This window comes from Symphalangus syndactylus, chromosome 16 (genome assembly GCF_028878055.3).
Source record: "Symphalangus syndactylus isolate Jambi chromosome 16, NHGRI_mSymSyn1-v2.1_pri, whole genome shotgun sequence".
NCBI lineage: Eukaryota > Metazoa > Chordata > Mammalia > Primates > Hylobatidae > Symphalangus > Symphalangus syndactylus.
Window position 1 is genome coordinate 67,384,318 of NC_072438.2, and position 24,686 is coordinate 67,409,003.

General features: G+C 40.8%; 1 protein-coding gene across 3 annotated transcripts in view; it reads left to right on the forward strand.

Moving 5' to 3' along the window:
- NUP155 (nucleoporin 155) overlaps nt 1-24,686 on the forward strand; it is an 80,370-nt gene that overhangs the window by 52,828 nt on the left and 2,856 nt on the right. For 2 of the 3 annotated variants that reach the window (XM_055245637.2, XM_063619565.1), the window contains exons 21-32: nt 1,064-1,161; nt 7,130-7,260; nt 10,115-10,306; nt 11,629-11,767; nt 13,497-13,632; nt 15,715-15,868; nt 16,082-16,186; nt 17,511-17,665; nt 18,009-18,138; nt 19,359-19,472; nt 21,347-21,467; nt 21,935-22,045. In XM_055245637.2, the coding sequence (XP_055101612.1) occupies nt 1,064-1,161; nt 7,130-7,260; nt 10,115-10,306; nt 11,629-11,767; nt 13,497-13,632; nt 15,715-15,868; nt 16,082-16,186; nt 17,511-17,665; nt 18,009-18,138; nt 19,359-19,472; nt 21,347-21,467; nt 21,935-22,045 (1,586 nt within the window). The remainder of the gene's footprint in view (nt 1-1,063; nt 1,162-7,129; nt 7,261-10,114; nt 10,307-11,628; nt 11,768-13,496; nt 13,633-15,714; nt 15,869-16,081; nt 16,187-17,510; nt 17,666-18,008; nt 18,139-19,358; nt 19,473-21,346; nt 21,468-21,934; nt 22,046-24,686) is intronic. The other variant, XM_055245638.2, reaches the window with a different exon arrangement.

Consider the following 24,686-nt stretch of genomic DNA (forward strand, 5'->3'; position numbering starts at 1 on the left):
TGCCTATTCTTGACATGTCATATAAACAGAATCATACTGTGTGGTCTTTGAGTCTGGCTTCTTTCACTTGGTGTATTTTGGGGGCTCATGTTTGAGATTTATGTGGTAGGATGTATTCATGCTTTGTTCGTTTTTATTGCCCAATGAATGTGGGATTTTAAGATCATAGACCATTTCTCAGATCTTCATATACATTTTGCACCATTTTCTTCCCAGAGTTTAATGTTGTAGATGAAAAAGTACATTACTTGTATGATTCTCTTTCCTTTCTAAGTGACTTAGTGTTTACTTTGAAACTTTTTTGTGTTTTTTTCTTTTTGTTACCGAAATTAAACACAACATGATGTCTTTAGGTATATCTTCTTTACAGCTTTCAGTGAGCCTTTAGAATGAACGTCTTGGCTTTGATCAGTTTTCTTCTCTTGTTTTTTATGTATTGTGGTACACATTGAGTATCCCTTATCCGAACTGTTTGGGACCAGCAGTGTTTTGGCTTTCACTTTTTTTTTTTTGGATTTTTGAATATTTGCATTAACTTAGGTTGAGCACCCCATTCCGAAAATTTGAAATCCAAATTGCTCCAGTGAGCATTTCCTTTGAGCATCATGCTGATGCGCAAAACGTTTCAGATTTGGGGACATTTCAGATGTTAGATTTTTTTTATTAGGGATACTCAATCTATATTTCTTCTGTCCCATTCTCTTTGGAGAATCATATTAACTCTTTTGTATCTAGCTTGTTTCTTCTCTTCCATAATTTCCTTCTTTCCTTTCTCTCCTTACTCCTTCTTTTTACTTGATCTTTTTTTTCTACAGATTAGGAAAATTTATAGCTGATGTTCTCAGTCACTTAATTGATTTAATCTCAGTCATTTTAAGTAGCATCTGTTTAGTCTGTGTCATAAATTTTTTCTGGCCATCAGCCCTTCTAGTGATGGTTGCCCAACCTTATGAATTATTTTTAAAAAGTATACATATTAAATGTTTGAATTGTACTGTATAAGTATGTGTTATATCTCAACAAAGCTGTTATAAACACACACATTCTGCAATTTCTGTTTCAGTACTACTGCTAAAGTGCAGCAGAGGCTGATAGGATTCATGCGTCCTGAAAACGGAAATCCCCAGCAAATGCAACAGGAGCTGCAGAGGAAGTTTCATGGTAAATTATTGCTTCTCATCAGTTAAGCGTACATGACCTCAGTAAAATTTTATTACTTTAATAGAAAACAATGGACTTTCTTAGTAAGATGTACTTTGTACACAAATATTTGTTATTAAAATATCAGTGTAATTGGGTCTGGGGTGCTGGCTCACACCTGTAATACCAGCACTTTGGAAGGCTGAGTTGGGAGGATCACCTCTTTCTGGGAGGCAGAGGTTGCAGTGAGCTGAGATCATGCCACTGCACTCCAGCCTGGGTGACAGAGTGAGACCCTGCCACAAAAAAAAAAAAAAAAAGGCCGGGCGCGGTGGCTCACGCTTGTAATCCCAGCACTTTGGGAGGCCGAGGCGGGCGGATCACGAGGTCAGGAGATCGAGACCACAGTGAAACCCCGTCTCTACTAAAAATACAAAAAATTAGCTGGGTGTGGTGGCGGGCGCCTGTAGTCCCAGCTACTCGGAGAGGCTGAGGCAGGAGAATGGCGTGAACCCCGGAGGCGGAGCTTGCAGTGAGCCGAGATTGCGCCACTGCACTCCAGCCTGGGCGAGAGAGCGAGACTCTGTCTCAAAAAAAAAAAAAAAAAAAAAAGTGTGACTGGGAAAGTGGATAACATAGATATTGTATATTTCTCTATCTCTTTTAGCATATACATTTTTGTTCCTTCCTCCACCAGAAAACATGATACACACCTATTTCTTTATGATTTTTTTTATTGTGGTGAAATATACATATACCATAAAATTTACCATTTTTACTTTTTATCTGTTTATGTTTTTGAGACAGAGTTTCACTCTTGTTTCCCAGGCTGGAGTGCAATGGCGCGATCTTGGCTCACTGCAACCTCTGCCTCCCGGGTTCAAGAAATTCTTCTGTCTCAGCCTCCCAAGTAGCTGAGATTAGAGGCATGTGCCACCATGCCCGGCTAATTTTGTATTTTCAGAAGAGACAGGGTTTCTCTGTGTTGGTCAGGCTGGTCTCGAACTTCCAACCTCAGGTGATCCATCCACCTCGGCCTCCCAAAGTGCTGGGATTACAGATGTGAGCCACCATGCCCAGCCCCATTTTTACCTTTTTTTTTTTTTTTTTGAGACAGAGTCTCACTCTGTCGCCCAGGCCGGAGTGCAATGGCATGAGCTTGGCTCACTGCAAGCTCCACCTCCCGGGTTCACTGCATTCTCCTGCCTTAGCCTTCCGAGTAGCTGGGACTACAGGCGCCCACCACCACACCCGGCTAATTTTTTTTTTTTTTTGTATTTTTAGTAGAGACGGGGTTTCACCGTGTTAAGCAGGATGATCTCAAATCTCCTGACCTCATGATCCGCCCGCCTCAGCCTCCCAAAGTGCTGGGATTACAGGCGTGAGCCACTGCACCTGGCCCGTTTTTACTATTTTTAAGTGTACACTTCAGTGGCATTCAGTATATTCATTTTATGTACCCATTACCAACATCCATCTCCAGAACTTTTGTCATCTTCCCCAAAATGTCACTCTGGGCTGGGCGCGGTGGCTCTCGCCTGTAATCCCAGCACTTTGGGAGGCCATGGCAGGTGGATCACCTGAGGTCAGGAGTTCAAGACCAGCCTGGCCAACATGTTGAAACCCCATCTCTATCAAAAATACAAAAATTAGCCAGGTGTGGTGGCGGGCACCTGTAATCCCAGCTACTCGGGAGGCTGAGGCAGGAGAATCGCTTGAACCTAGCAGGCAGAGGTTGCAGTGAGCCGAATTTGTGCCACTGCACCCTAGCCTGGGCAACAAGAGCAAGACTCTGTCTTAAAAAAATAAACACCAAAAGTCACTCTGTACCCATGAAATAATAACCCCCCATTTTTTTCCCCTGTCCTAGGTCCCTGGCAACCACCTTTCTACTTTCTGAGTTTTACCAGTCTGGGTACCTTATTAGAATGAAATCAAATTTTTCATTTTGTGACAGGCTTATGTCACTTAGAATACTGTCCTAAAGGTTCATCCATGTTGTAACATGTCAGAATTTCCTTCCTTTTTAAGACTGAGTAATTTCTATTGTGTATATGTCCATATGTGCACACATACCACACTTCCTTTATCCATTCATCTGTTGATGGACGCTGAGTTACTTCCGTTTTTTTGGCTATTGTGAATAATGCTGCTATTAACATGGGTGAACAAATACAAATTAAAGTCTCTGCTTTCAGTTCTTTTGGGTATATACCCAGAAGTGGAATTGCTATATCATATGGTAATTCTGTTACTAATTTTTTTGATGAACTGCCATACTGTTTCATAGCAACTACTGTGTTTTATGTTTATCTTTATTTCTTTTTGAGACGGAGTTTCACTCTTGTCGCCCAGGCTGGAGTACAGTGGTGCGATCTTGGCTCACTGCAGCCGCCACCTCCCACGTTCAAGCAATTCTGCCTCAGCCTCCCGAGTAGCTGTGGTTACAGGCATGTGGCACCACACCCAGCTAATTTTTTTATTTTTAGTATAGATGGGGTTTCACCATGTTGGCCAGGCTGGTCTTGAACTCCTGACCTCAGGTGATCCACCCACTTCGGCCTCCCAAAGTGGTAGGATTACAGGCGTGAGCCACTGCGCCTGGCCAGCCACAGCATTTTATACTTCTAGTAGCAATGCACAAAGGTTCCAATTTCTTCACATCTTTGCCAACATTTGTCGTTTTTCTGTCCTTTTATATATAGCCATCCTAATGAACACGGAATGGCATCTCGTTGGGATTTTGATTCGCATTTCCCTAATGATTAGTATGCCTTTTTATAGAGCTAAAAATATGAATCAAGTATGTCATTGTGCTTTTTATCAATTATAAGTAGTAACAAGTAAGGAAAGAGCAAGGCAACTGGAAAGTTCTCATAATCTTCAGTTATTCCAGATACAAGTTAGAATAATAATAAGTTATTGCATGAACTTTTTATGCCTTTTAATTTTTTCTAAGTTATTTTGCCTTCCATTGTTAGGGTTAGATTTACTTTTTTTGGCCGTGATAGAACTTTCTGGTTTGTTTGTTTTGAGAGGGAGTCTCGCTTTTTTGCCGAGGCTGAAGTACAATGGCGCAATCTTGGCTTACTGCAACCTCTACCTCCCAGGTTCAAGCGATTCTCCTGCCTCAGCCTCTCAAGTAGCTGGAATCACAGGCGTGTGCCACCACACCCATCTAGTTTTTGGGTTTTTAGTAGAGATGGGGTTTTGCCACTTTGGCCAGGCCGGTCTTGAACTCATGACCTCAGGTGATCCGCCTAACTCGGCCTCCCAAAGTGCCGGGATTACTTGCGTGAGCCACCATGCCTGGCCAATAGAACTTTCTCAATTAACATTCAACCATTTATTTTTGTCCCAAGCTACTTTCTTCCCTACTCAGGACCCTAGGTTTCTATTCATCATTTTGTAAATTCTTTTTTACTGTCTTTTAAATTTTTTGTCTCTCTTATTTTTTTGGAGATGGAGTCTTGCTCTGCCGCCCAGGCTCCGCCTTCCGGGTTCACGCCATTCTCCTGCCTCAGCCTCCCAAGTAGCTGGGACTACAGGCACCCGCCACCACACCCAGCTAATTTTTTTGTATTTTTAGTAGAGACGGGATTTCACCGCGTTAGCCAGGATGGTCTTGATCCCCTGACCTTGTGATCCGCCCATCTCGGCCTCCCAAAGTGCTGGGATTACCAGCGTGAGCCACTGTGCCTGGCCTTAAATTTTTTTCTCTTTTTGAAAAAATGTTGAAATTGTTTGCCTCTCCTCCAATTTTGTTTCTGTTCTATTCTGTTCAGTTCTGTTTCGTTTTGTTTTGTTTTGAGACAGAGTATTGCTCTGTTGCCCAGGCTGGAGTGCAATGGTGCCATCTTGGCTCACTGCAACCTCCACCTCCTGGGTTCAAGTGATAATTGTGGCTCAGCCACCTGAGTAACTGGGATTACAGGCATGTGCCACCACACCTGGCTAATTTTTGGATTTTTAGTAGAGATGGGGTTTCGCCATGTTGGCCAAGCTGGTCTTAAACTCATGGCCTCAAGTGATCCGCCCACCTCGGCCTCCCAAAGTGCTAGGATTACAGCCCTGAGCCACTGTGCCCAGTCACCATTTAGCAAATTTTTTTTTCTGAGCAGCTAATGATAGTTCAGTATGGCTTTGAGATTACATTACCAAACATTGGTGAGGATTTGTATAAATAAGAGCATTTGGATTGCTGGCAGTTTATACTGAAACAGCTGCTTTGGAGAGCAATGTGATCATATCTGGTAAAAGCTAAATATATACTCTTAAAGCTGATTTTGTCACTTCTAGGTATATATCCTTAGAGGATTTTTTTTCAAACTTTTTCCCACAGTAAGAAATATATCTTACATGGCCAGGTGGGGGGGCTCACGCCTTTAATCCCAGCACTTTGGGAGGCCAAGGCGGGCAGATCATTTGAGGTCAGGAGTTTGCAACCAGCCTGGCCAACATGGTGAAACCCTGCCTCTACAAAAAATACCAAAATTAGGTGGGCATGCTGGCGGGTGCCTGTAATCCTGGCTACTCGGGAGGCTGAGGCAGGTGAATCGCTTGAACCCAGGAGGCAGAGGTTGTAGTGAACTGAGATCATACCACTGCACTCCAGCCTGGGCAACAGAGCAAGACTTCGTTTTGGGGGAAAAAGAGAAATATATCTTAAATTATGACTCAGATGTTCAAAAGCATACACACAAACTAAAATAGGTTTTCCTGAAATAATTCTACCTGTTTTATACTCTAATATTTCTTTCTTTTTTGAATTATTTTCTACTTTCTATATTTGAGGGGTGAGCAAAAAAGCTATCATGACTGACTAAATTGATTTCATGACTCGCCAATGCATGTTGATCTAGGGTTTGAGAAACTCAGTCCTAGACTAACTTGACTGTGCTTTCTAGGAGATGTTCTTTAAGAATATTTATTGCATCATTGTTTCATTATCAAAATACTAGAAACAGTGTAATGTCCTCCAAGTGAAAAATGGGCCAAATTGTGGTATACTTGCATGATGGAACACGCAGTAGTGAAAATAAATGTACTAGATTTATATTTATCAGTGTGGATAGCCTGTGAACATATAACTGAATAGAAAAAGCGATGGTGGGCCGGGCACGGTGGCTCACGCCTGTAATCCCAGCACTTTGGGAGATCGAGGCGGGTGGATCACGAGGTCAGGAGATCGAGACCATCCTGGCTAACATGGTGAAACCCTGTCTCTACTAAATATACAAAAAATTAGCCGGGCTTAGTGGCGGGCGCCTGTATTCCCAGCTACTTGGGAGGCTGAGGCAGGAGAATGGCGTGAACCCGGGCGGCGGAGCTTACAGTGAGCCGAGATCGCGCCACTGCACTCCAGCCTGGGCGACAGAGCGAGACTCCGTCTCAAAAAAAAGAAAAAAGAAAAAGCGATGGTGTATTTGTTAAAAATACAGCAATTTCTTTTTTTTTTTTTTTGAGACGGAGTCTCGCTCTGTCGCCCAGGCTGGAGTGCAGTGGCGCGATCTCGGCTCGCTGTAAGCTCCGCCGCCCGGGTTCACGCCATTCTCATGCCTCAGCCTCCCGAGTAGCTGGGACTACAGGCACCCGCCGTCCCCCCTCCCCAGCTAATTTTTTATGTTTTTAGTAGAGACAGAGTTTCACCGTGTTAGCCAGGATGGTCTCGATCTCCTGACCTCATGATCCACCTGCCTCGGCCTCCCAAAGTGCTGGGATTACAGGCGTGAGCCACCATGCCCGGCCACACAGCAATATTTTCATGGTTTATGTGTTTGTACCTACACAAACACAGAAGCATGTATATCTATATACACGCACGTGGAGAAGATAAAAACATAAATACTACTGATTATCATGGTTGCCTCTAATGGGGGCTAGGAAGAAAACAACAGGGATTTCAACCTTAACTACAGTTTTTATTTGAAATAAAGCAACTTAACCTATGTTATTTTATAATAATTTATTAGTTTTGTTTTCTCATTAGAGGCTCAACTAAGTGAAAAGATTTCACTTCAGGCAATTCAGCAGTTGGTTCGAAAATCATATCAGGCTCTGGCTTTATGGAAACTTCTTTGTGAACATCAATTCACTGTCATTGTGGCAGAACTTCAGAAAGTAAGTTTTTTTAATTTTTTTATGATTATACCGTTAATACTATCTTTGGATTTTTTTGGATGAGTATTTTGGCTTTGGAGGGGACTATTCTGGGAAGCATTTAAGTTATGATGAAGTTAGTATGTTATGGGAAGATTGCACAAAAGCGTACCAACTTGGGGGACCTATTTTGTCAAAGCCACAAGTTTTTACTTGTGGGTATGTGAATGAAGTCATACTTTACAAAACATATTTTTTAAAACAATGGACTGTACCCTTTATTTGAGCTACAGATTCTTCTGAGAATCTGATGAAAGCTATCTCTCACTACCCTTAAAGAAATGCATATCGACATGGACACACAGACTTTTGCTTATAATTTCAAAGGGCCCAACAACCTAAATTAAATACTCTTGACTGGGCACCATGCCTCACGCCTGCGATCCCAACACTTTGGGAGGCTGAGGCAGGAGGATCACTTGAGCCTAGGAGTTCAAGACTATCCTGGGCAAGATGTCAGGACCCACCTCTACTAAAAATAAAAAATAAATTATTCAAGTGTGGTGGCACATGCCTGTAGTCCCAGCTACTTGGGAGGCTAAAGTGGGAGGAGCACTTGAGCCTGGGAGGTTGAGGCGCCACTTAGCCATGATTGTGCCACTGCACCCCAGCCTGGGTGACAGAGTGAGACTGTAACTCCCATATACGTTTGACTCATTCAGCATTTTCAAGATACTGTGTTTCTAAAAAAAATAGTTCCTTGAATAACAACGTCATGATCAGTTACCAGTTTTTCTTGAGACAGTGTCTCGCTCTGTCACCCAGGCTGGAGTGCAGTGGCACGATCACGGCTCACTGCACCCTTGACCTCCCTGGACTCCAGTGATTCTCCTACTTTAGCCTCCTGAGTACCTGGTACTATAGGCACACACCACTACGCCTAGCTAATTTTTGTATTTTTTTGTGGAGATGGGGTTTCGCCGTGTCTCCTAGACTGGATAGTTACCAATATTAACTATCAATATTTGATAGCAAAATCTGTCTTAAAAATGTGTTTTTACAGATTGGTTCGTTCAAATTAGAATCTAAACAGTTTAGTTGGTTTGCTTGTGGAATGTGTTGTTTCTCTTTCATCTGTTTCAATCTGAAGCAGTCTTTCCTTCTTTTTCTTTTCCTTGCTGTTGCCTTATAGAAATCCAGTCATCAATCCAGTAGAATGTCCAGCATTCTAAGGACATTCTAAGGCTTTTTTTTAATCCTCTTTGTAGCGAACTTCTTCCTCTATCTCCTGCATTTTCTATAAAATGAACGTTTATTATATAGGCTTGATTCGGTTCAGGTCCTTTTTTGAGGAAGAATAGAATACTTCAATAGGTAGTGGTTTGTTCATCAGACTGTTAGAAGACACAAAAGGTTTTGTTGTCCTTCTTTTAGTGACACTAAGATGGATTGCTGGATTCAAGTAGTAAGCCTAATACTGCCATTGTGGAATTCTCCATCAGACTTTAATCATCCATTGATAATCATTGCTGGAATTTATTATTTCATTTAGGATTACAAAAGGGTAATATTTATTTATTTATTTGTTTGTTTGTTTTTTATTTTTTTTGAGACAGCGTCTCATTCTGTCACCCAGGTTGGAGTGCTGTGGAGTGATCTCAGATCACTGCAACCTCCATCTCCCGGGTACAAGCAATTCTCCTGCCTCAGCTTCCCAAGTAGCTGGGACTACAGGCATGTGCCACTACACCGGGCTGATTTTTGTAGTTTTAGTAGAGACAGGGTTTCGCCAGGTTGGCCAGGCTGGTGTTGAACTCCTGACCTCACGTGGTCCACCTGCCTTGGCCTCCCAAAGTGCCGGGATTACAGGCATGAGCCACCATGCCCGGCCAAAAGGATAATATTTTAAATCTGTGATTCCTTCCCCAGTTACTAGCTGCAATTCTGTAAAAAAAAATTTTTCCTTGTCCTGTATGGATATTTCATTGCTCTGAAACACTTAATTTTCGACTCTCGTATACCATTTTCAACATTGGAAGGCAGTCTCCTAATTCTTTCCACTAGTGTCCAATGAATATTTGTGGCTTTTGTTGGTGGTTTTGTTTCTTTTAAACACATATTGTTTTTTATTTTTAAAAATTCAAGCTAATATATTTAATTATGAAACTGTTATCTTTTTCATAGCAAGTAGAATAATAATTTTGAGTTTTATTGAGTGATAAATATATTGTAGGTAGGTTTTTATCCTGGGTATGTTTTTGTGATCCATCTTCAAAGCTCTCTTCCTTACATCACCAATGGCATGCTCAATGAATGCAAATTAAAGATTTGTTCAAGAATTTTAACACAGTTTGGATATTTCCTTTAATTTAGAAAAAAGAGATAGCAGTCACATCACTAACAGAATATTTTACTATAGTATAAATCAATACTTCAGAGCTTCATTTGGACAAGCAGATTTGTTCACAATACAGATTAAACTCCAATATTATTATAAGGCCTAGAATAATGGAATTCTAGCAGTATTTAGGAAGAGTAATATGTAAGCCCAAGATTTTCAAATGTTGCCAAGTGATTGTTTTTTCCGTTTTATAACCAAAGCCAGGAGATGTGGCTCTAGTTTTGGCTCTACTTAAGCTTTACTTTTCTCATTTGGAAAGTGAGAGTTTTGGACTAGATCTGCTGTAGGTTCTTTTCCAACTCTGTATGATTTTATGTAAGTTTGCAAAAATTTGTTTCTACTAATTAGTATATTTTCGCTTTTCAATTATAGAGTCTATTAATATTTAGGTTATTTTAAGTTATTAAAATAATTTCATTATGTTTAGAAATATGGTATTTCTATAATTGTGATAGAAAAGTTTTATGCTCCTAGGAACTTCAAGAGCAGCTGAAGATCACCACCTTTAAAGATCTTGTAATCAGGGACAAAGAACTCACAGGGGCATTAATTGCTTCTCTTATCAACTGCTACATCAGAGATAATGCCGCTGTTGATGGCATTAGTTTACATTTACAGGATATCTGCCCACTTCTATATAGCACTGATGATGCAATTTGTTCTAAGGTATGATACTTTATTACCTATTTCATTGTTTGTTATAAGAGGTATCATGTATGATGAACCATCTTGTTTCACTTCATACAAAACCTCAGTCAGTTAGATCTCTTAATCTCTCCTAGCCTCAGAATCCTCATCTAAGAAAGGGGTTAGAAATATGTGGCTTCTTAAAACCTGTGTATACTCTTTTAAGCTTAGCTTTTCTTTTTAAAAATATTTTTATTTATTTATTTGACACAGGGTTTCACTCTGTTACTTAGGCTGTAGTGCAGTGCTGTGATCATAGCTCACAGCAGCTTTTAAGTCCTAGACTCAAGTGGGCCTCTCATGTAGCTGGGGACTACGGGTGTGCACCACTACACCCAGCCAATTTTTTTGTTTTTTATAGAGACAAGTTCTGATTTGTTGCACAGGCTGGTCTTGAACTCTTGGCTTCAAGTGATCCTCCTGCCTCAGCCTCCCATAGTGCTGGGATTATAAGCGTGAGCCACCATGCCCGGCCCTCCTTTAAGTTTTTCATAAAGAATATTCTTTTTTTTTTTTTTTTAAGACAGAGTCTTGCTCTGTCGCCCAGGCTGGAGTGCAGTGGCACGATCTCAGCTCACTGCAACCTCCACCTTCCAAGGTTCAAGTGATTCTCCTGCCTCAGCCTCCCAAATAGCTGGGATTACAGGTGTGCACCACCACACCCGGCTAATTTTTTATATTTTTGGTAGAGACAAGGTTTCACCATGTTGTCTAGGCTGGTTTTGAACTCCTGACCTCCGCCTGCCTCGGCCTTGCAAAGTATTGGGATTATAGACATGAGCCTCTGCGCCCGGCTCATAAAGAATCTTTGATAGTGTTTCTAGGCCATATTAAAAAACCAAAGGTGAGAAATTAAGAAAAATCACTAAATTTAGAAATTAAGGAAATTTAGGGAATAATTTATCTCCTTAGGTTAAGGAAAAGTACTAAAACTTCAAGTAAATCTTTTGGTGAATTAGAGTTAATGGGGGCATTTTTATTGATCCTTTCCTACAGGTGGAATAAATAAATAAATGAGTGTCGCATGGACTGCCTGCTACCCAATAATGTATTGACTAAGCAAGAGAATTACCAGACAAAAGCTCTCTTGCTTAACATATTTGTGAGAGGAATTAAGAATAGCTAGGAATTTTTGGTCAAAAACTTTTCTGCCTAAAATTAAGAAGTAAGTTTGTAGAGTTGTTTTCATTTTAATGGTAATAACCATATATAAATTTAGACATAGACTAAAACTTAGTTGACAGCATCATCTGTCTGCTTGATTTTATATATTTTTAAGTTCTTGTTATCTCCTCTTCTAGGCAAATGAGCTTCTCCAGCGTTCCCGACAAGTTCAAAACAAGACTGAAAAAGAAAGAATGTTAAGGGAATCATTAAAGGAATATCAAAAAATTAGCAATCAAGTGGACCTTTCCAGTGTTTGTGTTCAGTATAGACAAGGTGAGAAATAAAGTGTTTCTTGTATCTTTTACTCAACTCAAAAGACAAACGATAGTGTATGAATGAAGCGAGCTAATGATGAAAAGCCACTTTCCAGATGCAAATCTTCTTTCAACATCAGAGGCCGAGTGAAAGGACGTAGGAATATGGTATCATTGTGTTACAATATTTGATGACTACACTGACCTGCAGAAGCTGTAATGTTCTTTTTATCTTTTGAAATGCACAATTTTTTTTTTTTTTTGAGACAGAGTCTCGCTCTGTCAGCCAGGCGGGAGTGCAGTGGCACGATCTTAGCTCACTGCAGCCTCCGTCTCCCAGGTTCCAGCAATTCTCCTGCCTCAGCCTCCCAGGTAGCTGGTATTACAGGCGCTTGCCACCATGCCCAGCTAATTTTTTTTTTTTTTTTTTTTTTTTTTTTTTTTTGAGACAGAGTCTTGCTCTGTCACCCAGGCTGAAGTGCAGTGGTGCAATCTCAGCTCACTGCAAGCTCTGCCTCCCAGGTTCACGCCATTCTGCCGCAGCCTCCCGAGTAGCTGGGACTACAGGCACCTGCCACCATGCCCGGCTAATTTTTTTGTATTTTTAGTAGAGACGGGGTTTCACCGTGTTAGCCAGGATGGTCTCGATCTCCTGATCTCATGATCCACCCACCTCGGCCTCCCAAAGCGCTGGGATTACAGGCGTGAGCCACCGCGCCCGGCCAACACCCAGCCAATTTTTGTATTTTTAGTAGAGATGGGGTTTTACCATGTTAGCCAGGGTGGTCTCGATCTCCTGACCTCAGGTGATCCACCCATCTCAGCCTCTCAAAGTGCTAGGATTACAGACGTGAGCCTCCGCTGTGCCCCGCCGAAATGTATAACTTTTTTAGCATTAGAGTTTCAGTTCTTGTCCAGTTCAATTACTGTTACGTTTTAGATTGCTTTCTGGATTACATTTATTTTTCAGATATTTAAAATTTTTTATTGAGTTTTAAGGTATAATCTGCTTACTTTTTAAAAAATTACTTTAAATCAAATCTAACATAATGTAAAGGCTATAACTATTTGCACAGGTATTATGAATCTCAAGGTATTTTTTCCCCCCAGTAGGGAACTAAAACTTTCCTTTTTGTTATTTGAAATACGGTCTTTTTTTTCCAATGAAGAAATATACATGTTTTTTATATATATATTTATATATATATATATATATATTTTTTTTTTTTTCTTTTTCTTTTCTTTTTTTTTTTTTTTTTGAGACAGTGTCTCGCTCTGTCGCCCGGGCTGGAGTGCATGCAGTGGTGCAATCTCGCCTCACTGCAACCTCTGCCTCCCTGGTTCAAGCGATTCTCCTGCCTCAGCCTTTTGAGTAGCTGGGATTACAGGCACGTGCCACCACACCCAGCTAATTTTTGTATTTTTAGTAGAGGTAGGGTTTCACCATGTTGGTCAGGCTGGTCTCCAACTCCTGACCTTGTGATCTGCCCGCCTCAGCCTCCCAAAGTGCTGGGATTATAGGCGTGAGCCACCACACCTGGCCCCCAATGAAGAAATATATTTATCAGTTGCCTTTTAGGCATATTAAGACCTTTTTCTTCTGAAGACCTATCAGAAATATTTTATGTTAGCAGGGTGACTATTGTACAGTAGAGACATAACCTTGATCATTATTTTCATGTGCCAGCTAAGGAAAAATGTATCCAACTTAGTAAGTCATAGGTCTTCATTCTTTTCTTTCCCATCAGTGAGATTTTATGAGGGTGTGGTGGAACTTTCTCTTACGGCTGCAGAGAAAAAAGATCCTCAAGGTCTTGGGCTTCATTTCTATAAACATGGAGAACCAGAAGAAGACATAGTTGGACTTCAGGCCTTCCAAGAAAGGTGCATTCCATTACCTTAGCAGATTGTCATCTTTATGGATACAGACTTTTCTTTGCATAAAATTTTTTGTTTTTTGTTTTATGTTTTTTTTTTTTTTTGAGACAGAGTCTTGCTCTGTCACCTGGGCTGGAGTGCAGTGGTGTGATCTTGGCGCACTGCAATCTCTGCCTTCCAGGTTCAAGCTGTTCTCGTACCTCAGCCTTCCGTGTAGCTGGGATTACAGATGCACACCACCATGCCTGGCTAATTTTTGTATTTTTAGTAGAGACAGGGTTTCACCATTTTGGCCAGGCTGGTCTTGAACTCCTAACCTCAAGTGATCCACCCACCTCAGTCTTGCAAAGTGCTAGGATTACAGCCATCAGCCACCGTGTCTGGCCTCTTTGTGTAAAGGTCGACCGCCCAAAGTGCTGTGATTACAGGCATGAGCCACCGTGTCCGGTAGGATTTCATTTTAAAGGATAATTTTTAAGTATTCCCAGATTTGTTGAGACTATTAAAAAAGAAATGTGTGTCCTTAAAAGAAATATAGGCTGGGCGCGGTGGCTCACGCCTGTAATCTCAGCACTTTGGGAGGCTGAGGTGGGCAGATCATGAGGTCAGGAGTTCGAGACCAGCCTGGCCATCATGGTGAAACCCTGTCTTTACTAAAATACAAAAATTAGCCAGTCGTGGTGGTGCACACCCGTAATCCCAGCAACTTGGGAAGCTGAGGCAGAAGAATTGCTTGAACCCGGGAGGCAGAGTTTGCAGTGAGCTGAGATTGTACCACAGAACTCCAGCCTGGGCGTCAGAGCAAGGCTCCATCTCGGAACAAAAAGGAAATATATAACCTTTCTATAACATATGTATATGGAGGGTGTTTTGTTTTGTTTTGTTTTTTGTTTTGTTTTGTTTTTGAGACAAACCTCACTCTGTCTCCTGGGCTGGAGTTCAGTGTCACCATCATAGCTCACTGTAGCCTTGACCTTTTGGGCTCAAGTGATCCAGTGATCCTCCCACCTCAGCCTCCGCAGTAGCTGGGACTACAGGTACATGTCACCACACTCGGCTACTTTTTTTTATCTCTTTAGTTTCTGTAGAGACAGGGCCTCACTATATTGCCCAGGCTGGTCTTTAACTCCTGGGCTCAAGCAATCCTTTCTTCTCAGCCTCCCAAAGTGCTGAGATTAGAGGTGTCAGCCACCACATCTGGTGAAAACCTATTTTTTTATTACTATATTTAATGACTTTACCCTTTTATGTTTAACCAAACACTTCTCAAACTTATTGAAAAAGTATATGGTTTGTATTATTTTAAATGCCAAATATGTACATCTATTCTGCCAAATAGTCTTGAAATCCTTGTATATACTTAGGTAAGGTAACAGTGGCTTTCTTTTTTGTTGTTTGTTTTGTTTTGTTTTTGGGGGGTTTTGTTTTTTGTTTTTGAGAAAGGGCCTCATTCTGTTGCCTGGGCTGGAGTGCAGTGGCATGATAATAGCTCACTTGCAACCTTGAATTCCTGGGCTCAAGCGATCCTCCTGCCTCTGCCTCCCAAGTAGCTGGGATTATAGGTGCATACCGCCACGCCTGGTTAATTTTTTGTTTTGTTTTGTTTTGTTTTTTGTTCGTTTGTTTTTTGAGACAGGGTCTTGCTGTCGCCCAGGATGGAATGCAGTGGCACGATCTCAGCTCACCTCAACCTCTGCCTCCCAGGTTCAAGCAATTCTTGTGCCTCAGTCTCCTGAATAGCTGGCACTACAGGCGTGCACCACCATGCCCGGCTAATTTTTGTAATTTTAGCAGATATGGGGTTTCACCAGGTTGGCCAGGCTGGTCTTAAACTCCTGACCTCTGGCAGTCCCCCTGCCTTCGTCTCCCAGAGTGCTGGGATTACAGGTGTGAGGCACTGTGCCCAGCCAATTTTTTGTAGAGACGTGGTCTCACTCTGTTGCCCTGGCTAGTCTTGAACTCCCAGCCTCAAGCCCTCCTCCTACCTTGACCTCCCTGTGGCTGGCATTACAGGTGTGAGTCACCGCACTTGCCATCATTTGCTTTCTAGTTAAATAATGTAATTGTTCCTTTTCCATTTTCTTTCAGATTAAACAGTTACAAATGCATTACTGACACACTTCAAGAACTGGTAAATCAAAGTAAGGCCGCTCCTCAGTCTCCCAGTGTACCCAAGAAACCTGGTCCTCCAGTGTTGTCATCTGATCCAAATATGCTGAGTAATGAAGAAGCAGGACATCATGTAAGGGACATAGTATATTTTCATTCTGAGAATACACTGTTTAGAAGTTCTGCATGGTAATGGTGGCACAGTCATCTTGGGGAAAGGTGGTCGTTCTCAGAAGTTATCATGTAAGGATTCTTGATTTCTTACTGGAGTTTATAGGGCTAAAGGGTTGTGATGCCCAGAAACAGAGACTTTAACTGCTAATTTTTACTATTTTCTTTATTTTAGTTTGAACAAATGCTTAAATTGTCACAGCGATCCAAGGATGAGCTCTTTAGTATTGCCCTTTATAATTGGCTAATACAAGCTGACCTTGCAGATAAGCTGCTACAGGTAAATCTTTTTTTATTGCAGTTGTGTTAATTATTCTTAAGGAGCATAACTCAATGATTTAAGCACATACATAGATGTAAAAAATTCAGTTTCTCATCCCATGCCTACTATTAGATGTTAGTATAAAGATGAGTAATGCAATATCTGTTCCTAAGGGGCAAAGTAGGCTACTGCTCCAATTTTCTTGTTATTTCGAAGCTGATTGGGATAGTTTATATTGCGGGGTAGAAATCACTGGATTATGAATATGAGTCCTGTAGGTCATCTTAACTCTGCCGTTAAGTTGCTGTGTGACTTCAGATATGTCGTTTTACCTACCCTAAGTTTCAGTGTTCCTCAATCTATTAAATGAATACATAGCATTTGACAATTTCAATAATGCCTTTGAGCTCAATGTCTAGGAATCAATAGCTGTGTTATCAAAGTTTATTTAAAAATTTGTAATTTTATAGTAAATTTCTTTTTTTTTTTCTTTTCTTTTTTTTTTTTTTGAGATAGAGTCTGGCTCTGTCGCCCAGGCTGGAGTGCAGTGGCATGACCTAAGTTCGACTGCAACCTCTGCCTCCTGGGTTCCAGCGATCCTCCTGCCTCAGCCTCCCAAGTAGCTGGGATTACAGGCACCTGCCACCACACACAGCTAATTTTTATATCTTTTTAGTAGAGACAGAGTTTCACCATGTTGGCCAGGCTGGTCTCAAACTCCTGAGCTCAGGTGATCTGCCCACCTCAGCCTCCCAAAGTGCTGGGATTGCAGGCATGAACCACCGTGCCCGGCCAAATTTCCTTTTCTTTTTTGAGGCAGGGTCTCAATCTGTAGCTTAGGCTGAAGTGCAGTGCAATGATATGATAATGGCTCACTGTAGCCTTGACCTTCCTAGGCTCAGGTAATCCTCACACCTAACCCTCCTGAGTAACTAGAACTATAGGCCCGCGCCACCACACCCAGCTAATTTTTTTGTAGAGACGAGGTTTTGCCATATATTGCCCAGGCTGGTCTCGAACTCCTGAGCTCACATGATCTGCCCACCTTGGCCTCCCAAAGTGCGAGGATTACAGACATTGAGTCGCCATGTCCAGCCTACTAAATTATTGTTATCAACCTAATAGAATTGTTTTGGAAACTCTTACGCTAACTGTGGTAAAACGAAAATTGTTTATAATAAGAAAATTTGCCCTCTTATCTGTTAGTGTTGGATTACAATTTTGCTTGTTTTCATAAAACAAGGCAAAGTTGTAGTTGACTTAAAAATATTATATTTTCCTTATCAGGAACGTTATCTGTAGGTGGTTAGAAAATTTTTCTGAATAACTATATAATTTCTAGGTCGCTTCTCCATTTCTGGAGCCACATCTAGTCCGAATGGCCAAAGTTGATCAAAACAGAGTTCGTTATATGGATTTACTCTGGCGGTATTACGAGAAGAACAGAAGTTTCAGTAATGCTGCTCGTGTACTGTCCAGACTGGCTGACATGCATAGGTATGGCATAATATTCTTATTGTGAAGAATGATTCAAAACTGAGCTATATGTACTTACATTCAGTTTTCTTTAATTTTAGAAGAATCTAAGTTTTAATATACTGATCTAAATGTTTTAAATAGGATGTTACTTTTTAGACATAAATGTATTTATGTATTGTCTAAAATTGTGGATCTCTCTTATTAGAAATCTAAAATAGATTTTTTTTTAAATCTAATGATTTTCAAGTTTCAGATGGCTTTTTATGTGTGTTTGGTATGAAACAGTACGTACTAATTGACATATTTGTATCATGAATCCTTAAGAAATTGTGTAACTAAAAATAAGCATTTTCCCTTCTAGCACAGAAATTTCACTTCAGCAGCGACTAGAGTACATTGCTCGAGCCATTCTTAGTGCCAAAAGTTCAACTGCCATTTCATCAATAGCTGCCGATGGTGAATTCCTTCATGAATTAGAAGAAAAAATGGAGGTAAGCGCTAAAGATCTTAAGCTGTGTCCACGTTGAGTACTAGCCACATAGTTATTCCACATTCCATTCTTCCATTGGTAAGTAATAGGTCTGTAGAAGTCATTATTATTCTAGTTGCTTTTGTCTGTTTATTTTTATGTTTAGATATAAATCTTAAAAGAGATTTTTAAGGATGCACTTGGGTCATAAAAACATTGCTATAATTTAGAAGTTTTCTCTGGCGTTTCTAAAGGTTTTTCCCAGCTGGGTGCAGTGGCTCACGCCTTAATCCCAGCACTTTGGGAGGCCGAGGCGGCCAGATCATGAGGTCAGAAGTTCGAGACCAGCCTGGCCAACATGGCAAAACCTTGTCTCTACTTAAAAAAATACAAAAATTAGCCGGGGGTGGTGGCACACGCCTGTAGTCCCAGCTACTCGGGAGGCTGAGGCAGGAGAATCGCTTGAACCCAGGAAGCAGAGGTTGCGGTGAGCTGAGATTGCACCACTGCATTCCAGCCTGGGAGACAGAGTGAGACTCTGTCTCAAAAAATAATAATAATAAAAAATAAATGTTTTTCCCAACTGTTTCAACAGCAAGTATATTACATCACATTCACCATTTATTTTGGAAGCAAATAAGTAGATGTATGAAGTAGAGTAGGCTAAAATTCCCAAACTAAGAGAATCAAAAACATACCATCATCCAAATACAAAAGTTTGTTTCTTATTCACAAAAATCCAGGGTGAGTCTTCCTGATTGGCAGCTGGCTTTCCTCCATGTGGTTGATTTAGGAACCCAAGTTCTGTTTTCTGGCACTACCATTCCCTAGGGCCTTTGCTTCAGCAGAGGGAGGAAGGAAAAGAAAGAACAAATTCACTCTCTTAAAAACTACAGCCCTGACATGACACACTTTACTTCTACTCACATTCCTTTGAAGAGAACTTGGTGATATGGCCATACCTCCCCTGCAGAGGAGGCTGAGCTGTATAGTCTAACCATTTGGCTACAGTCTTAGAAGGTATAAATATTGGTAGGCAGCAAGGTCTGCCACAGTATACTTCCTGTGAAATCTATTATGTTTAGTTGATGTCTGTTACAATGATGTTAGCCTATTATGATAGAAATCTTCATTTATACATTATTTTAGCAAACTTAAAGTCAGTTAGTAGGATCCATTCTTTCAAATGTATGTTGATTTATCATAAGTAAATTAAAACATCCTATTTTCTGCCCAAACTAGGTTGCTAGGATCCAACTTCAGATACAGGAGACACTACAAAGGCAGTATTCCCATCATTCTTCTGTACAGGATGCAGTTTCTCAGCTGGATTCTGAGCTGATGGACATAACTAAGGTAATAAAAAAACAAGTGAAATTTTTATAGTAGTCACCTAATAATGAGAAATTTTTGTTTTTTATTTTGCTTTTTGTTTCATGGGGAAGATTACCTTATCTCCACAAATAAGATAAGGCATCTTTGGCAGCTTATCACTGGGCTGACAGATCACCACTGCTTCATCTGACTCCTAGAAAAGGCTAAGCTACTGTTTCCAGGCCAGTAGCTACAAAGAACCTATCAGCCTCACATGAGAGCTGTGTTAAAACCAGCTATCTCCAGCCTGGGCAACATGGTGAAACCTCGTCTCTACAAAAAAATACCAAAAAGGCCAGGCATTGTGGCTTACGCCTGTAATCCAGCACTTTGGGAGGCTGAGGCGGGCAGATCACCTGAGGTCAGGAGTTTGAGACCAGCCTGGTCAACATGGGGAAACTCTGTCTCTACTAAAAATACAAAAATTAGCCAGGCATGGTGGCATGCACCTGTAATCCCAGCTACATGGGAGGCTGAGGCAGGAGAATCACTTGAACCCAGGAGGTGGAGGTTTCAGTGAGCTGAGATCATGCCACTGTAGTCCAGGAGCCTGGGCGACAGAGCAAGACTCCATCAAAAAAAAAAAAAAAAAAAATTAGCCAGGTGTGGTGGTGTGTGGTTGTTGTTCCATCTACTCAGGAGACTGAGGTGGGAGGACTGATTGAGCAGAGGAGGCCCAGGTTGTGGTGAGCCTCGATGGTGCTACTGCATTCCAGCCTGAGTGACAGAGTGAGACCCTGTCTCAAAAAGAAAAAAAAAAACTAAAAAACCAAAACCATCTTATTTATGGCCTCGCTTCTTGCCTTGGAAGAACTAACTTATCTTTGCTTAACTCTCTAAACCTCTTTCTCACTCTGTAATTTTCTGAGCAGTTCCTTCCTCTTCATTTATTCTTAGACATAGTTCCAGGTAACCTGAAACACCTTGAGATTTGTCAGTATTCCTGTGATTCTTCAACCCATTGTTTATACAACACTAGTTCTAAAATACCATTGCAGGGGGTTTGCAGGGAAGGTGGGGATGGTTAATGGGTACAAAAACAAAATAGAAAGAATGAATAAGACCTATTTGATAGCACAATAGGGCGACTATAGTCAATAATAACTGTATATTTTAAAATAGAGAATGTAATTGGATTATTTGTAACTCAAAAGGATAAATGCTTGAGGAATAGACATTCTCCATGACATGCTTATTTCTCATTGCACGACTGTATCAGAACATCTCATGTACCCTGTAAATACATACACCTACTGTGTACCCACAGAAATTTGAAAAAATGGATTTTAAAATTAATAAATAGAATGTCATTGCAACATGTTCTTCCCAGCCAAGAAAAAAGCTCTACATGCTAAAATCTGTTTGAATGTATTTACCATACCCTTACTCCCCATCTTTTTTTTGGGGGGGAGACAGACTCTTGCTCTGTCACCAGACTGGAGTGCAATGGCGTGATCTCAGCTGGCTGCAACCTCCACCTGCCTCAGCCTCCTGAGTAGCTGGGACTACAGCCACGCACCACCACGCCCAGCTAATTATTTTTATTTTATTGTAGTAGAGATGGGGTTTCACCATATTGGCCAGGATGGTCTCGATCTCCCCACCTCGTGATCCGCCCATCTTGGCCTCTTAAAGTGCTGGGATTACAGGCGTGAGTCACCGTGCCTGGCCCATACCCTTAACTTTTTAAATATGGAGTTATAACCAGCTACATACATCATCACATCTTTATATCATATTTCAGAAACTTTACGTAAAATCTTTGGTTATTTTTTAATTTTCAAGGAGTGCTTCACTGTTAATCTCTGAATGTTGATCTCTAGTTGGATGTTTAATTTTGGGATTTTCTCTCACAGCTTTATGGGGAATTTGCTGACCCATTTAAACTTGCAGAGTGTAAACTTGCAATAATTCATTGTGCCGGTTATTCAGACCCTATATTGGTGCAGACACTTTGGCAAGATATCATAGAGAAAGGTAAGTGTTCAGTTATAGGTATGTTAGCATATGTTATGTAGTGACTTGGTGGAGGAATGCAAGCTGCTAGTAACTAATATAATGCAAGCCGCTAGTGGCTCATGAAAATTGTGTATACCTAAGAAGAGAGTAAGTGGAAGTCACCTGGGTATGGTGGAGGATGATCATACACAGAATGACCCAAGTGAATATTTGGGAGAATACTCAGTGAAAAGGTTATTTAATTTATATTATTTGTGCTGCCGTATAAAAGATACTGAGACACTCACCTCAGAATCTAATAGCCAGTATAACCTGGTAAGACATAAGAGTATCTCAGACAATAACAGAAACACCAAATCTGTTAATCATATTAATGTGACTATCTTCTAAAGTATTTTGAACCTTGAAACAGAATTAAATAGCCAATGTAAACATTTCACATTAAAAATAATTTGGGTTTCAAATAACATGTCTTTTTGTTACAGAATTGAGTGACAGTGTGACATTGAGCTCCTCAGATAGAATGCATGCTCTTAGCCTCAAGATTGTTCTCCTTGGCAAAATTTATGCTGGCACACCACGCTTCTTTCCTTTAGGTAAGCTGTGATCTTAGGTGCAGTCACATATTTTCTGTTCTGATGGTTTACTCCGTTGATATGGACAAATAATGATCTTTTGAGTAAAATAAAGAGTTTCTTTGCTATTTAGTTCAGCACTTTAATTCTACCTCTCCGGAAAGACTTCCAAAGAATGGCAGAATTTGTTTTTTTTTTTTTTTTGGCTTTTTCTTTTTTTTTTTGAGACAGAGTCTTGCTGTCGCCGAGGCTGGAGTGCAGTGGTGCAATCTCTGCTCACTGCAGGCTCCGCCCCCTGGGGTTCACGCCATTCTCCTGCCTCAGCCTCCCGAGTAGCTGGGACTACAGGCGCCCGCCACCTCGCCCGGCTAATTTTTTGTATTTTTAGTAGAGACGGGGTTTCACTGTGTTAGCCAGGATGGTCTCGATCTCCTGACCTCGTGATCTGCCCGCCTCGGCCTCCCAAAGTGCTGGGATTACAGGCGTGAGCCACCGCGCCTGGCCAGAATTCGTTAATGAAGAGTTGAGTATGAAACTTTCTGTGACTAACTTTCCAAGTTTATATTATCTATCTTAGGATTGTGCTGACTGACAAACTATGATTATATTGTTGGTAACCCTATACAAGTTTCTGAAGAGAAAAGAAAAACAGTTGATGTTTTTGTGCATAGGTAATCTGTGATTGATTCAACTGTTCTTTTTTTATGTTGAGGGCATGTTTTTCTTTAAAATAGCAAATAATTATGTTAAAATTTAGTGTTTGAATCCCTTAACAAGATATGGTGGCTATAATTTTTATATAAGGTAGCTAATTATGAGCTATTTGCCAACCTACAATTGTTTTTCTCAGTGGTAAAACAATAGAAACGACATAAATACATCCATAAAGTAGAATATTAACTACTTTCTTGTGTTATTTAAAAATATTGAGAGACATGAAAATCCTCACAATATAACTTTTTTTTTTTTTTTTTTTTTTGAGACAGAGGCTTGCTCTGTCGCCCAGGCTGGAGTGGAGTGATGCCATCTCGGCTCACTGCAATTTCTGCCTTCTGGGTTCAAGCAGTCTCCTGCCTAGCCTCCCAAGTAGCTGGGATTACAGGCGCCTGCCACCACGCCTGGCTAATTTTTTGTATTTTTCTTAGAAATGAGGTTTCCCCATGTTGTCCAGGCTGGTCCTCAAACTCCTGGACTCAGGTGATCTGCTTGGCTTGGCCTCCCAAGGTGCTGGGATTAAAGGCGTTCACCACTGTGCCCAGCCTAATGTTAATTTTTTTTTTTTTTTTTTTTTTTTCAAATGAGCATTCAAACTTGTTCACAGACCGTCTCTGACTTGGGGTCTATTCCCTCTGGACATAGAAATAAAACCATTTTATTCATACCCTTCTTGTAGGTATAATATTGAAACGGTTCCCTTTCCATACCATTTTATTGATCCTAAAAATAAAGAGAAATAAAAGAGCAAATACATTCTTTATATAAATGTTTATAAGTGTGTGAAACTGGTACTTTTGATAGTTGTTTTAAAAAACACTGCATTGTGGCTGGGCATGGTGGCTCACAGGTGTAATCCCAGCACTTTGGGAGGCCGAGGTGGATGGATCACTTGAGCCCAGGAGTTTGAGACCAGCCTGGGCAACATGGCAAAACCCTGTCTTCACAAAAAAATAGGAAAATTACCCAGGCATGGTGGCATGCGCCTGTGGTTCCAGCTACTCGGGAGGCTAGGGTGGGAGGATCACTTGAGCCTGGGAGGTGAAAATTGCAGTGAGCTGAGATCGAACCGCTGCACTCCAACCTCAGTGACACAGTGACACCCCATTTCAATAAATAAATAACACCGTATTGTACATAGTTCTTTTTGAGGAATTTTCATTTTAATTTAGAAATAATCGTGGGCTTTGCGTGGTGGCTCACACCTGTAATCTCAACACTTTGGAGAGGCAAAGGCAGGAAGATTGCTTGAAGCCAGGAGTTTGAGACCAGCCTGGGCATAGCAAGACCCCGTCTCTACAAAAAAAATTGAGATTAGCTAGGCATGGTAGCACGTGCTTATAGTTCTAGCTAATCAGGCTAGGCAGGAGGATTTCTATGTTTTATTTATATATATATATATATTTTTTTTTTTTCTTTTGATAGAGAAGGGATCTCACGATATTGCCCAAGCTAGTCTTGAATTAGCCACGCCTAGCTAATTTTTTTGTATTTTTAATAGAGACAGGGTTTCACCACGTTGGCCAGGCTGGTCTCGAACTCCTGACCTCAGGTGATCTGCCCACCTTGGCCTCCCAAAGTGCTGGGATTACAAGCACGAACCACCACACCTGGCTGTAACTATAAATTTGGTTGTTACTGTTTATGATAAGACAGGCAGTTAAAAGTTTAAGAATGAGGCCACAGTTAGAACTGTCAGATAAATCTGGGGATGGGGCGTTAAAAAACACATTTAATATTTCTGAAATCAGGATGCAGTTGCCCTTTTCTGAAAAGCTGTTAAAGTGAGGAAACCTATTTTTTTTTAAATACTGGTACTAAAAAAAATTATCAGTGAAGTCCTCTTCAATATTGGGATTGTGAATGGTCTCTGTTTTCTTCTTGTATCTTTCTGAATTTTCTAGGTTCTGTAATTTTAATTTTAGGACATTTTCATCATCCCAAAAAG